The sequence below is a fragment of the Paroedura picta genome, chromosome 12 (genome assembly GCF_049243985.1).
Source record: "Paroedura picta isolate Pp20150507F chromosome 12, Ppicta_v3.0, whole genome shotgun sequence".
NCBI classification, from domain to species: Eukaryota; Metazoa; Chordata; class Lepidosauria; order Squamata; family Gekkonidae; genus Paroedura; species Paroedura picta.
The window spans coordinates 4761167-4775764 of record NC_135380.1 but is presented as its reverse complement, the minus strand read 5'-3'; the positions used below and the strand labels follow the sequence as shown (position 1 = coordinate 4775764).

Below are 14598 nucleotides of genomic sequence, written 5' to 3'. Positions count from 1 at the left end.
AGCCTTCTTTGTTCTTGTAATGTGTCCTGCAACGGGACGGTCCCTCTCATTTGATTGCATTGTTGTGTTGGACGGGCTTGATCACGGCAAATGATTGGGCAGGGGCCCAACCAAAAGATGTTAATGTTTCTTAATAACTTCAAATGGTCCTCTAAATGGGCAACTGACTGGCAAGGGACAGACGCTGCTGAGATGCTAGAAAAAAACGAGAGGGTTGAAATCAGAAACAAGGAAACAGAGATGGCCATAGAAAGCAAGCAAGCAGAAAGTCTGTTGCCTGAGTTACTTGCAGCCATATTGGGGAAGGCCTTGGCCCAGAGAGCCTGTTCTTGTTACACCTCAGAGGCTAAGTAGGGTAGGTCATGGCTAGTATTTGGAAGGGTGGTCTCCAAGGAATATGAGGGTCATGACATGGAGGCAGGCAATGCCGAACCACCTCAGAGTGTCTATGCCCCTGAACCTTCCCCCAGGGGTCACCATAAATCAGCTGTGACTCGATGGCATCCCTAAAGAAAAGTGGGGCTGGGGTCCACATGTGTGGGGGCATGAGGGTATGGTCTCTGCAGGAGAGACCTGCAGAGACATGTGTCCCTGTGGAAGGCCATGTGAAGCTTGTGAGAGGACAAAGGGAGAGGACAGTTCCCAGGTTACGACAAAGAGAGGCATGCTATTGGGAACACTCTCCGGCATCTGGGTTCTGCTGACCGCTGTAAGAGTGCCTGTTTACTCCCACTATGCTCTGCTTGTAGCTACTATGAAGGTATTGGACGTCTCCTGTACTCTTCACTGAAGGAATGCTAAAAATAGTAAGGCTGCTCTTGGCATTTCTCACTGCTTGGGGAGCGTGTAACAGTTCGAGACATTTTTAAAGGACGTGTTTATTATGGGAGATCTCTGGCTAAGCTGTTGCCTTATCTATCAGAGCCTCCCTTCAGACTTTCTCTGGAAGGCGGGAAGGGCTGTGACTCAGTGGAAGAGCCTCTGCTTGGCATGCAGAAGGTCCCAGGTTCAATCTGCAGCATCTCCAGTTGAAAGGACCAGGCAGTAGGAGATGGGAATGTTGTTGGAGTGAGAGACTCAGCATGCCTGGATGTTGGGTGTGTTTGTGTGTGCTACATCCCTCTAAGTGAGTATAATTGTTATCTCCTTGCACAAGATGCCTCTTTTTGTCTTAACCTGGGAACTGCCCTCTGACCCTTCCTTTCTCTCTCCCTTTGTCCTCCCCCTCTTGCCCGTGGCTTTCCATAGAGACACACGCTTCTGCAGGTCTGTCCAGCAGGACAATCCTCTGATATGCCCACACACGTGATGCCAAACAAGCTGGCCATTTGGTACAGGGAAAGCACTCTTTAGATTTGCCTTGCCTCCTTCCTCTCGACTACAACTCGATTGCAAACTGGGGCTATTTGAATAAATGCACTTTCTTTGCAATATACTTCTCGGGAAATTTATTTACTGCACTCAGCATCACACTTATAGGACTGAGCAAAACTCTGCTATATTAATCACATGTCCCAGTAGGAAAAGCCTGAAACGCTGGAGACAAGCTGCTGGTGTGAGTGGGCAATACTCATCTGGATAGAGCCATCATTTGATTCCGGATAAGACGGCCTCATGTGTTCATTTGTTCGCCGTTGAGCTTTGACTTAAGTTCCACAAAGATCCATCCATGTCGTAAGGCGCACCTGAGCTGGAAGATGGGGCTGCCTAATATTGCATTTGCGAATAGTTTTATCAGCGGCCAAGCGGGCCTGCCATTTTTCACGGAGGACGTTTCCCCACTCAGAGCAAAGTACAGACCATTTGAAATCGATAGCCTTCGCAGAGCGGTGTCAATTTTGATGACAAATGCTTATGATTATCCAGCAAGAAATGTCGTAAAGGGTCATTTCCCCTTTTGCAGGGTTTTTTTTTTTTTTGGCTAATACAAACGACGTATTTAGGACAAAATGTCAGTTACAAATAATAGTTTCAGGCTCTTTGCATTTATGACCGTTAATTCTTCCAAAGTGAAAAGAAAAGAAAAGAAAAGAAGATTCTTCTACTTTGCCGATGTGTCTGTGTTGTGTCTGATTAAGGAACAAAGAACTACGGACTGCAGAGGAAGAGAACTGGGGAGCCATGCTTCCTTGGGACATCGGTGCTGGATCCGGATTGGGATCACAGTGTGCAGGATTGCCCCATTCCACCTTGCAGTTTCCCCATAAATGTCCCCCAAAGCCACCATGAGCCAGGGGCTGGATGTGTACTGACACAGCTCCAAGGCAACTGATCTAATCACAGCAAGCAGCAACTCTCCCAGGACTATCCAAGATGAGAAATATGGGATGGGGAGGCAAATCTAACCCCCTTTCCCTTGCCCATTGTGGTCTGCATGTGAACCAGGCACTTATGAACCTGGAAACCATGACACTCCCCAAATTATCTGAGCTGGAGATATTACTGCAAATAACAACATGTCTAGGTATGGTCTCCAATTGAGACAGCAGCAGGGACATGGGTGAGAACGTAGGGAGTGAACCCTCCCCCGTGCTGTTGTCCCCAAAAGATGCTCTCCAAGTTGCCTTGTTGCTTTCATCTTACAAAATGAAAAAAAAAATATGCAGGAGATCTGGCAATGACTTTGTCCTCAAGTCAAATGACTGCTTTAGCTTCTAAAATGGTTGCAGGAGTTCCTTGGAGAAAAGGTAAAATGGAATATGACTGGGGAAGGGGAGGGAGACAGTCTGTGGTTCCTTGCACCTGCTCCTGGGTGAGAGATGTCAGGCCAACCCTGCTCTCAGACCTTGGTTGTGCCAGACCTGGTTGGGTGCAGGGTGGTGGCAGAAGAGATTCTCCCCCTCCCAATCGTTGCTTAGCGCTCTGTATTCTGATACTACCAAACCAGCAAGGCCCAACTCTAGCTAGGTGACTGGATGCAGGGCCCTTCACCTTCTGCTGCCCCATTCTCCTTCTTTCACACAAATTAGGAAGGCCAGCGAGGTTACCCACAAGGGAAACTCTGCTCTTCCGTGTGCGTTTCTCACCCTGGCTCAGGGTGAAGCGTTCTAAGGTCACGGCATTCAGGGATTTGATCGACTGCGTTGGCTCTTCTTCAGAACGCCTCTTAAAATTCCTTGGCGCTTACCTATTTGCTGCTACTATTTCAGGGGGGGAATTTTAATCAGATATATTTTTAGAATTTTAATCTGCCGATCCTAATTAATTTTGAAAAAACTGCGGCAACTTCAGCGTTCATTCGCAGGGCTGTTTTCTGCTCCGTATCGATCGACGTTGCCCGTGCCCAGCCGTGTCCTTGGCAGCGGCCCATCCAAGCGCTCTGATGCAGGGGTCACAATTGTTCTCCATAACTGGGAGTTTGGCTATCAAGAGGAAAGGCTCACATTGAACGCGATATAGAAAGCACGGTCTGAGATGCGGTGCCAGTTTGCAGCTGGATGTCTCACAAGTTTTGTTGTTTTCAGAAAGTCCATAGGCCAGGGGTGGCCAAACGGTGGCTCGCCAGATGTCCATGTACTACAATACCCATGAGCCCCTGCCAGCATGCTGGCAGGGGCTCATGGGAATTGTAGTCCATGGACATCTGGTGAGCCGTAGTTTGGTCACTCCTGCCATAGGCCCTGCTTGGATCACTCTTAGCGGTAGAGGACTACCTAGGACAGCACTATAGCAGCTGGAAGGCCCTAGACTCCTGTGTAGCTTTGAAGGCGAGAGGTGTTCCGAGGTGGTTCGCCATCACTGGCCTCTGTGTTCATGAATCTGGTTTCCTTGGTGGTCTCTTATCCAACTACAATCCAGGCTGGCCCTGCTTATCTTCCTGCAAAAACCAAAATGTATAGGAACGGTTTCCAATTGAGACAGCAGCATAGACGCGGGTGAGCATGAAGAGAGTGAATCTCATGTCGCTGTCCCCAAAAGAGCTCTAAGTTGGCTCATTGTTTCTTTACTTTTAACCAGAAAGTGCTCATGTTTCAATAATGAAAGTGCTCAGTTCCAGTTGATCCGTACCATTCTTTGTGATCCGCTTGTTTGTTTGCAAGGCTATAGAGGGACTGACCCAAAAGAAAGCTATCCAGGATCATGGCAGGATTTGGTTCTGCAGGACCTGGGACAGCTCCTATGGAAGGCAGACTTTGCTCTCCAGGAGCTCAACCTAACCTGGGTTATCCAGGTCAGGGCAGACTACCTTGATGTTATCAGAACCTGGAAGCTAAACAGAGATGGTACAGCAGCTCTCCAGGCATATGTATTCAGAAAAGTTGTTTATGTTATGGATTGTTTCATGTATTGTTTATACGTTTTATGTAAACCGCCCTGATTCTCCGGGGAGGGTGGTATATAAATATAATGAATGAATGAATGAATGAATGAATGAATGAATGAATGAATATGCACAGAAGGGCAAGTCTGCCATCGCTTTGGCACTGTGAGTGGAGGAAGGGAAAACTTCCACAGTTCTTGGCAGGCATCCCAAGCTCACGATATCTGGAGAAGCTTAATGTTTTGCCTAGAGCTCTGTAATGCCTAAAGCTATCCCCGGTCCCTTACCCTCCTCTGCTCGGTTTATCAAAATTCATATGGTTTCTATTTTTCGCTTTGCTATGAATTTTAAACAGATCAGCCAACGGACGGGCGTGGAGCCCACCGTACCGTACCCAGTTGACAATAATGAGACAAGTGGCAGAGAGCAGAGCGAGCGAACATGAAAGCCGGCTTGTACTTTCATCACCTCGCCTACCCCCCACCCGCAAAACTCAGTTTCCTCTCTGTTCCCCTCGTACCTTGCTATTAACCTAGATTATTAGTTCCGTTACGGGAATCCAAATGGTGCCTCAGTAGACTGCCAATCACAAAGGGGCCCTTTCCCTCTGAGCGAAGCATCTCCAGTCTGGTGCTTGTTGCAGCCATGAGCAATAAATAACCTCTGTGATGCAGCCGAGGGTCGTTTGTTCCAAAGGCAGCCGTTTGCGTGCCAGCTAATTAAGTTACATGGCATTTGACAAAGCCACTTCTCAGTCTGGTTTCCTCTGTTGGGAAGATGAGTGATGGGCAACAGGTAAATTGAGCCTTTTTGGGAACTGCTTTCTGAAGAATCTCTTCCAAAGCATCCCTGGATTCCCAAGAACAGCAAGGGGGTTCACTGCTGACATCTCCTCACTGGATGTGGCGAGGAAGAGACATCGCTGAACGGAGCCAGATACTTAGGACCAAAGAGCAGCTAATAGAGCTAGAGCAGGATAAAGGAAGTGCTGTCACGCTGCTTGGGAAATTGAGTTGCTGCCCAGCCATGCTGGTTTCATGAAAAGTGTAGGATAAAATAGTGAGTGAGATGGGATGCCTAGTTCAGGTAGACCATCCTTCTCTCTGGCAAGCCTTACTGTCCAAGCAGGCCAATACCTTTTTTTGCTCTAACTTGGCTCATTGTTCCTTTACTTTTAACCAGAAAGTGCTCATTTTTTAAATACTGAAAGTGCCCAATTCCGACTGATCCACACTGTTCCTTGTGATCCGCTTGTTTATTGACAAGGTGACAGAGGGACTGACCCCAAGACAAAGCTATCCAGAATCATGGCAGGATTGATTTCTGCAGGACCTGGGACAGCTCCTACGGAAGGCAGATAAGACCAGGTTCCATCAAGAGGTCCACCAGCAGGGCCAGAACTTCAGAAGCCCTTCCACTGTTGCCCCACAAGCACCAAGAAGACAAAGCATCTCTGTCCCAGACTTGAGAACAAAATAGAAGCCATGTTGGACCAGGCCAACGGCCCATCCGGTCCAACTCTGTGTCACACAGTGCCCCAAACCCAGGGGCCATCAGGAGGTACACCAAGTGGGGCCAGAACTCCAGAAGCCCTCCCACTCTTGCCCTCTCAAGCACCAGGAATACAGAGCATCACTGCCCTGGACAGTAGTCCCCTGTTTCATATGTTTATCAAATATCCTCTTTGAGCCATCTGTGCTTGTAGCTGCCACCACTTTCTGTAGCAATGAATCCCGCATGTGAATGACTCTTTGGGCAAAGGAGGACTTCCTTTTATCTGTTCAAGCTGACTTCTCATTTCATTGAGTGCCCACGAGTTCTTGTCTTGTGAAAAAGGGAGCACTGATCTTTTTACTTTCTCTATTCAAAGCATAGTTTAGGAAATGGCTGCTTCTGAGCCCTGGTTCTCAGGGACTCTCAGGTATGATGTCCTTCGACCCTTAGAGGACCAAGAGTACCTCTTGGCCAGGCTCCTGAGAATCTGCCTTTCCATACGCTTCTTCCGAGCCTTTTCACAGCGGTGATAAGAAGGAACACAAAAGCACCACTATACTATTATTAATAATGAATAATAGGAGTGTCGTGGCTTTGCAGCTTCTCGAGATGTCCGTTGACAGCACAAGCAGGCTCCCTTTCATCCATCCTGAAATGCTGCTTAGGAGCCGGCTGATGTTTCCCAGGCCATTAGAAAGCAGAGCAGATCTGGGACGAGAGGCCAAAAGCTCAATTGCCTTTCTACCCAAAGGTGCCGTTCGGTCATCCGCAAATGGCCATTATGCCTCACTGCTCTGCCTTGAACGCAGGAGGGGGGCAGGGAGAGATTTGCGCAGGGTCAGTCAGACCAGCGCTGCTGATGAAAGCAGAGGCCTGTTCTCTCTAAAGCACGAGGCAAAGGAAAGGCTGCTCCTGCCCAAGGAGGAATAACACTTTGGGAACGCAGTGCCACCGAGGGTCATTCAGCCTGATCTGCCGGAGGATATTAAAAAGGTGCAGGGCCTTTGCAGCAGGGCATGCTTGGAACTCTGGCAGTCTCAGCGCATGCTGCCAAGTCAGATCTGGCTGTCACATGAGTCAGAAGAGCAGCACATGAAATTAAGCTTCTTCACGTAGTACCATAGAGCTGGAAGGGACCTCCTGGGTCATCTATTAGCATGATGCTGGCAGGGGCTTATGGGAATTGTAGTCTGTGGACATTTGGAGAGTCACAGTTTGGCCAGTTCTTCTAAAGATGCCATTTTCTCCAGGGGAGCTGATCCAGGGGAGCTAATTCAGAGTCCAGCTGTTATTCTGGAAGATCTCCACCTACTACTTTTGTAGAGATTTAGACTAGATGACCCTGGAGGTCCCCTTCCATCTCTATGATTCTATGTATCTGCTTGGAGACTGCCAACCCTAGCTCCTGTTCCAGGGAGTCACAACAGGATTTGAACAAATAATAATAATAAAAAAAAAACAACCTGACTTGGGAGATCGACATTCCTACTTGCTGAGCTCTCTGTGAACAGCTCTCTTGAGCCTGCTGACTGCCGTTTATCTCTTCCCAGTTATTTCTGCTTCCCTGCCTCCCTTCCCGTCCCCAGAATGGAACGTATCGCATTTTTCTTCCTTGGCAATAATCTGGCAAATCTCATTCTTGCCCTTGGCAAGTCAGGAATCAGCATGCAAAAGTTCCCCAGGAATCCACAGCTTGGAGAAAACATCAAGAGTTCTTGTGAAAATTATTGCCTCTGCTTTTTCTCACTTTTAGTCTAAAAGGAAACGTGGCCAGAAGGGAAACGTTGGCTTTTGGCCAACCCATTTCGACCAACGTTCTCTGTTGCCCAACGAATAAATAGGAGGATGCAAGGAGGGGAAATATTGCCCTATTTTTCAGCTCGGGTGGGTCGGGTGGTACGCATGTTTTCACGGCACGTCTTTCTACCGGCTCTGTGCTCCCCACTTGAAGTCTTTTCGATCATTCTAATTAGCACACCATATGAATCTCAGCCTGTTTCTTTCATCTGCTTCCCCACACAAAAGCCCGGCAAAGTAGAGAAGTGTTTGTAATTAACCCCGCACCGTGGCGGCCTGCGCTAATTGTTTCCTCCTAATTTTAATGCGTTTGGAATTTCTCTTTCAGGTAAAACGCTCAAGAGGTTTGAGTTTGGGTTTCGCTCTTTACAAAAAAATAAAAAATAAAAATCATGGGTTCCTACACGGCCAGGACGACGTTGGTTTTAGCGACACGTAAATTTCTCCAAGGTGATTTTTGTGTCCCATTCCTCCCAGGGCACAAAGCACCAGAGGGGGGACCGGTCCAAGAAAATGCTCCTTCGCCACCCACTTTTCTTAGAGCGTCTTACAAAACGAACCATAGGTCTCCAATGGACAGTGGGATCCCTGTGGTTTACCTTCCTTCCTCCTGCCTCCGCCTCACACCAGCAATTCAAGTCTCTCTTTCCCACCCGTTTCTTCTCTAACTAAGAAGAACCCCATCCGAAATGGCGGGCAGGATCATTTGTCTCTGTGAAGAGGCAAGGTGAAAGCACTTATCGCCGCAAACCCCCACGGCTACCACTTGACAGAGAGCTATGAAACGCAGCCCCTTTCTCCTTCCTTTTGTTCCCAGACATCACACGCTCCTTTGTGACTGTCCCTCCTCACTTCCACGCTGGCAAGAGCTATAGAAACCTATACCAACAGCCCGAGGCGTCCGCAAATATTTCGTTGACAAATAGCAACAATGGAAGGCCAGGCTGGCTCTCTGGCTGGTGTGCAGCTTTTTCTGAGAAGGCGCTGGGGTGGGAATAGGCCCTCTTGGAGGGGAGGGCTGTCCAGCGTTAGGGTTGCCAGCCTCCAGATGTGGACTGGAGATCTCACGGAATTACAATTTGCAGATGACAGAGATGACTTCCCCCCTGGAGTGGGGGGCGGATTACTGCTTTGGAGGGTGGAAGCAATAGCATTCTACCCCGCTGAGGTCCCTCCCCACATCCTGCCTTCCCCAAGCACCCCCCCCACCAAAATCTTCTTGAATTTCTCAGCTTGGAGCTGGCAACCCTACCAGCTGTGCCCCCTCCCACTAGTAGATGACGATCTAGTCCAGATCTAGTCCTAGCACATACAAGATACTCTCCCCTTCTCCAGAGGGGTGTTATGAGCATGGAAACAGTTGTGCCTGAACATCATCCTCAATCATCCACAATAGTCATTCATGCTCGGCATGGTCAGCGGCAAAAGGGAATGTGGTCGCCAAAGTATCCGCTTGCTCGACACAATCAAAGCCGATACAGGGAAGACCATGAATCAACTAGAAGAAGCAGTCAGAGACAGGGGCGCATGGCGGAGACTTTCCTAGAGAATCGCCAAGGGCCGGACACGACTGAACGGATGACATCATGATCATGTGATTCTGGTCCGCAGATAGGGTTTAGAGCAGGGGTAGTCAAACTGCGGCCCTCCAGATGTCCATGGACTACAATTCCCAGGAGCCCCTGCCAGCGTTCGCTGGCAGGGGCTCCTGGGAATTGTAGTCCATGGACATCTGGAGGGCCGCAGTTTGACTACCCCTGGTTTAGAGTGTACTCACCCGAGCAATCAGCTCCCCCACCATCCCGGTCCAGGTCCCGTTCGCCTCGGGTACTCCGTAGACTCCGTCGCCCACCAGATGGATCTTGTAGTTGAAGTGCAGGATCTCGGCCAGCTCCTCCAGCATGTCCACGCAGAAGCCCTGGTAGCGCTCGTTCCCTTCCAGCTCCTGATGGTTCCCCTTGAGCATTAAGTAAGGGTTTTCCTGCATCGAAACTGGGCAGCTGTCATTCTCATCTTAGGCATGGAGTTGCAACACCACTGCATTTAGCACAAATGGGAAAGCCAGGGTGGGGGACGGGATGGGATGACGGGGAATGGCCAGGAGGGGAAGAAAAGGAACCCGGAAACCATCCCCCCAAACTCTTCTCTCTTTTATGCTGGCCTAGATTCCGGGAAGAAGACCAACAATGTTTTCAGGGGGGGTAAGTTTTCAAGTGTCGAAGCTCTTTTTTGTGAGACACCTTTGGTATCTCCTAAGCTCATACTCCTAAAATCTTGTGCGTCTTTAAGGGGGCTACTGGACTGGCATCGAAATCCTCCATTGCCTGCCAACATGGCCACCCTCTGAAATGCTTTCATGTTGTCTGGGATGCAGCCATGGTGGACACACTCAAACTGGACTCGCCCCTTTTGTGGTGGGTTGAAATTATGCAAGTTCCATCCACTGATATCCATAATGGGAAACAACCCATCATGGGTTGGCTGGTCCACTCTGGCAGAGATGGGACAGGACGGGGAGAAGAGATTTAAAAAACATTTATTGGGTTCTCTTCTCATCTTCTCCATATCCCAACTGTTTTCATAAACAAAACAATGCCTGAAGAGGGATTTCAGGAACAACATGTTTCCACTCCTAGCCCTCCCTCTAGCCACTTGTAAACTCATCAAATATCAGCTCAGTCATGAGTATTTGTTGGCGTGCCATTAGTGACTTGGTCGCCCATTCTTCAAGGACTTGGTATCTATGCACAGGTTTAGAGTATGGTGATGAAGAAAGGTCAGGGTTAAAATCTGGGGGCCACCCTAAGAAACCCCCATAGAAAAAACATAGATCAGCATGTTCCCCCCCACGCTTACCAGGATGGTGGTGACAATCAGGGTGGTGTTGAAGAGGGTCTCCGAGACATTTGATGAGAAGAGTTGGTCGTCCATAGTAAGGCCTTTGGTAACATGCCAGTGACCGATCTGCAGGGGTGAAGGGAAGAGCAGATTCATGACATTTATTGAGCAAATTACTGCCTGAGTCTGCCATATGGCTGTGCTGGCTGACACTGATCAGGCCAGGACCATAAAAGTTGACTCCTGATGCTTCATGAGCTTTATGGCACACCCCAACGACATTATTTCAGAGAGAGGAATATTGGCTACCATTGGGCTTTGGCTTAGCCAACCAATGCAACCGTCTCGGCTCTAGTTGTGGGCCTCATTCCAAGGGGTGCGCAAAGGGGAGAGCTGGAGATGAAAGCTTTTGTGTGCAGGGCCTTGGGGGGGGGAAGTACCAAAGATTAGAAACCAGAGCTGCCTTACCTGCGCATCCTCTGAGAGGAACTCTGCACTGGCCCCAGCATACCTGGGATGCCTCCACTGACCCCGCAGTTGCATTTCAGCAATCTGCTTTGAAGCTCACTTCTTGAAGTCTTGTTCAGCCACTGCTTTTGCCTCCCCAATCCCCCATCCTCTAATGCTGCCGCCAGGAGATTAATTAACCCCTTCCAAAAGACACCATTCGGGCTAATCAACCCCAGCAATTCAACAAGGAGTCTAATCCTCCCTATCTAAGCTTCCATGTTATACGTATTAAAAGCAATTTACACTCTCCAGTGGAAATGGAATGGAGCCATAAATCCTTCCTGACAACACAGAAGGGTCTTGTTTTTTTCCCTGGGCATGATAGAAAATATCAAAAGGCCAAGGGAAGAAGGTATGGATTTCTAACTCTCACCGTTTGGATGGCGATCATTTAGTCTTAAGACGGAGCTTGGAAAGCTATTGTGCCCCTGGTTGATCTGACCCATTTCAACATCCCTCTGGGTTCGTACGCAAGGGGACATAATCAATTATGCTAGGCTGCCCAACGGTGAAGATGGCAAAAGCAGAACAGAGGCCCATGGAATGCGGCTCGATCTCACCCCCAGGGTTGTCATGTGATTGTGCATTACAATGAGTTTATTCAGGCCAAGCTAGATCCGACAGCATCCTTGTGGTGGCCACAAAGACACCACCGCCCCTTAGATGACTTTAAAATGGCCGTAGTGTCCTGGTGGGAGGCCACCATGTCGAGTTTGGCTCAAACTGTGAGCTGTTAAGAGAGCACAACTCCCAGGTCTCCCAAACACACCTGGTCAAGTTTTAAAGTGGAGCTAACTAGCTGCTTGGGTCCAGCTTCATAACATAAGAACCACTGAAGAGCCTCGCTGGATCAGATCAATAGTCCTTCTAGTCTAAGATCCTTTCTCCTACTGGGGTCAACCAGAACAAATTAGAGTCCAGTGGCTCCTTTAAGATCAACACATTTTTATTCAAGGAATGAGCTTTTGTGTGTACACACTTCCTCAGTTCCTCTGCCTGGCCAGCAACAGGGCATAAAGGCCAAGACATTCATAATACTCTGTTTAGTCAGTTTGGTGTAGTGGTTAGGAGTGCGGACTTCTAATCTGGCATGCTGGGTTCAGTTCTGCGCTCGCCCACATGCAGCCAGCTGGGTGACCTTGGGCTCGCCACGGCACTGATAAAGCTGTTCTGACCGGGCAGTGATATCAGGGCTTTCTCAGCCACACCCACCCCACAGGGTGTCTGTAGTGGGGAGAGGAATGGGAAGGCCGCTTTGAGCCTCCTTCGGGTAGGGAAAAGCGGCATATAAGAACCAACTCTTCTTCTTCTTCTCTTCTAGTCTAGCATCCCATCTCACATGGTGGCCAACCAGGACTTTTTGAGGGTCCAGAACAGGGCACAGAAGCTGAGGCCTTCATAAGAACCAACGGAGAGTCCTGCTGGATCGGATCCTGCATCCTGTCTTAGCGGCCAAGCAGTTTCTCTGGAGGGCCAATATAGGGTACAGTGGCCAATCCAGAGGCTGACTCGGCCACCATGGCTAGCAGCCATTGATAGACTCATTGAAGACTTCTGCCTCCAGACCCAAAGGAGCTGAACTGCTGGTGACCCTCCAGACCCCAGGAAGAAAGAAGAGCCTTTGGATCTTAGTTGCAGAGGGCAGCTGTTATCGGTCAGCAGTAGAGTAGCTAGATTCCAGTCCCTGAGCACCCGAGAGGCCAACAAAATTCCCACAGAAGCTGTCAAGGGTCAGAAACTCCCTAAGCCATTTCAAAAGCTTGCAGCCCCAAACTCTAGCGCTTTGGATCTTGCCTTTCCTAGACTTTTCACCATCTCTTTCTTATCTCTGCAGCTGGAGATAATGGAGGAGGGGGGGGGGAGAGAGAGACAAGTCTCCAGGGCTGTTAAAGCCCATTGAAACCACTTGTCTTGTGAGTACTTCATGCCAGTTAACTCACAGAACCCCATGAACGCCTTGGGAGATGGGGAAGGGCCGGGAGGCGCTGGCAAACGGAGAGAGACGGCCTGTCCCAGGAGCACGAGAGCCGGCGGGACGAAGCAAGTCTCAAGACAGCCGGCAGGCAACGTGCCTCAGCATCGGCAATGGGAAACATGCCTCGTGCGGGCAACTCAAATCAATTTACCTCGGCTGGTGCAAGTCTCCCGGCGCAAATGCTCTTTAGCCACTCCAGAGCCCACTTCAGTTTAATGCGCTAATCAGTTTAAGTGGAATCTAAACTAGTTTAAGTGAGCATGTAATAGAAAGGTGGTCTGGCACAGCTAGATTGGCGTTGGCCACGTGGGCACAAAGTTTTCAGATAAAGTTGAAAGGCACTCCTCTCCCACGGCAACTCCCGGACCTTGTCTTCAGCGGCCAATGGCGGATGATGTAGAAGAGCCGGGACAAAACGGCCTCGCTGTTCTCTAAGGCAGGAGTAGTCAAACTGCGGCCCTCCAGAGGTCCATGGACTACAATTCCCAGGAGCCCCTGCCAGCATTCGCTGGCAGGGGGCTCTTGGGAATTGTAGTCCATGGACATCTGGAGGGCCGCAGTTTGACTACCCCTGCTCTAAGGTTTCAGGGTATTAAAGAAGAGGAAGGGATTGTACTGCTGCTGGGCTGCCAGAGAAGGGTGTGTGTGACCATGTGAGTAATTCTTTCCCCCATTAAAAGTGCACTCCCCTCCAGCTGTTAGTAATGGCTGGAGGGGGGGGAACAGAAGCCCATGGGGAAATTCCAGATGGAATGGCACAGATTTTGTTTTCATACTGCAGTCTTTTTCTGCTCCTGCTGTTTTTAGAGGAGGCAATGGCATCTCAGGCAAGAGCTGGACCATGGTCCCAATCCAATTCAACCTTCTGCAGTTGCTTTTTCATAAGAACCTAAAGAGGCCTGCTGGATCAGGCCAGTGGTCTATCTAGCCCAGCATCCTGTCCCACATAGTGGCCAACCAGTTCCTCTGGATGGCCAACAATGGGGCGAGAGGCCAAGGCTCTGCCCTGATATTGCCTTCTGGCTCTGGGATCCAGAAGATTAATGAGCATTAAAGTCATCCCTTGGAGAGCATTAAGGCATTTGCCCACCTGCAGCTCATGGATGGGATAGAAAACCTTTGGGTTCTCCAGATGAAGTTTAACGAAAACAAGGTCCTTACCGAAAATGGTTTGAGCACTAAAAACCCGGGAATTGATCCCCTAAACAACAATATGTTTTATTCAAGGCGTGAGCTTTCGAGTGCAAGCACTCTTTCTCAGAAGAGTGCTTGCACTCGAATGCTGACACCTTGAATAAATCTTTGTTGGTCTTTAAGGTGCTACTGGAATTTGTTTTTATTGTGCTACTCCAGACCCACGCGGCTACTCATTTGAATCTAACACTATGTTTTGTTCATTTTGAAACAGAAGCTATTTGATTATACTATGAACATTTCTTATTTACATTTTTTGCCTCGCATGGACTCTTTTTTTTTTTTAACCCACCCGGAGGGTGGTAACCCGAGTCTTGAGTGGAACTGTTAGGGAAAAGGGATCACGCAGACTTGCTACGATTTTGTGATTGGCTTTATTAGCTGTTTTGGCAGGCAAAGGCTTCCCGACAGCTAAGTGAAGAGTTTACAGCTGAGTTGAATTCAAAGCTGAACTTTTGGCAGCCCCCTTGTACTCATCGCCATTATCCCACACCGCGGGGATGACCCGACCACAGAAACACTTGACTCT

The 14598-nt window shown here is 49.1% G+C and overlaps 1 protein-coding gene across 5 annotated transcripts in view; it reads right to left on the bottom strand.

Moving 5' to 3' along the window:
• GRIK4 (glutamate ionotropic receptor kainate type subunit 4) overlaps window positions 1-14598 on the bottom strand; it is a 352867-nt gene that overhangs the window by 40791 nt on the left and 297478 nt on the right. For 3 of the 5 annotated variants that reach the window (XM_077305824.1, XM_077305826.1, XM_077305825.1), the window contains exons 11-12: window positions 10409-10516; window positions 9330-9533 (exon numbers count right to left, since the gene is read on the bottom strand). In XM_077305824.1, coding sequence (XP_077161939.1) covers window positions 9330-9533; window positions 10409-10516 — 312 coding nt within the window. Of the gene's footprint in view, window positions 1-9329; window positions 9545-10408; window positions 10517-14598 lie in introns of those variants that run through there. The other 2 variants (XM_077305827.1, XM_077305828.1) reach the window with 2 other exon arrangements.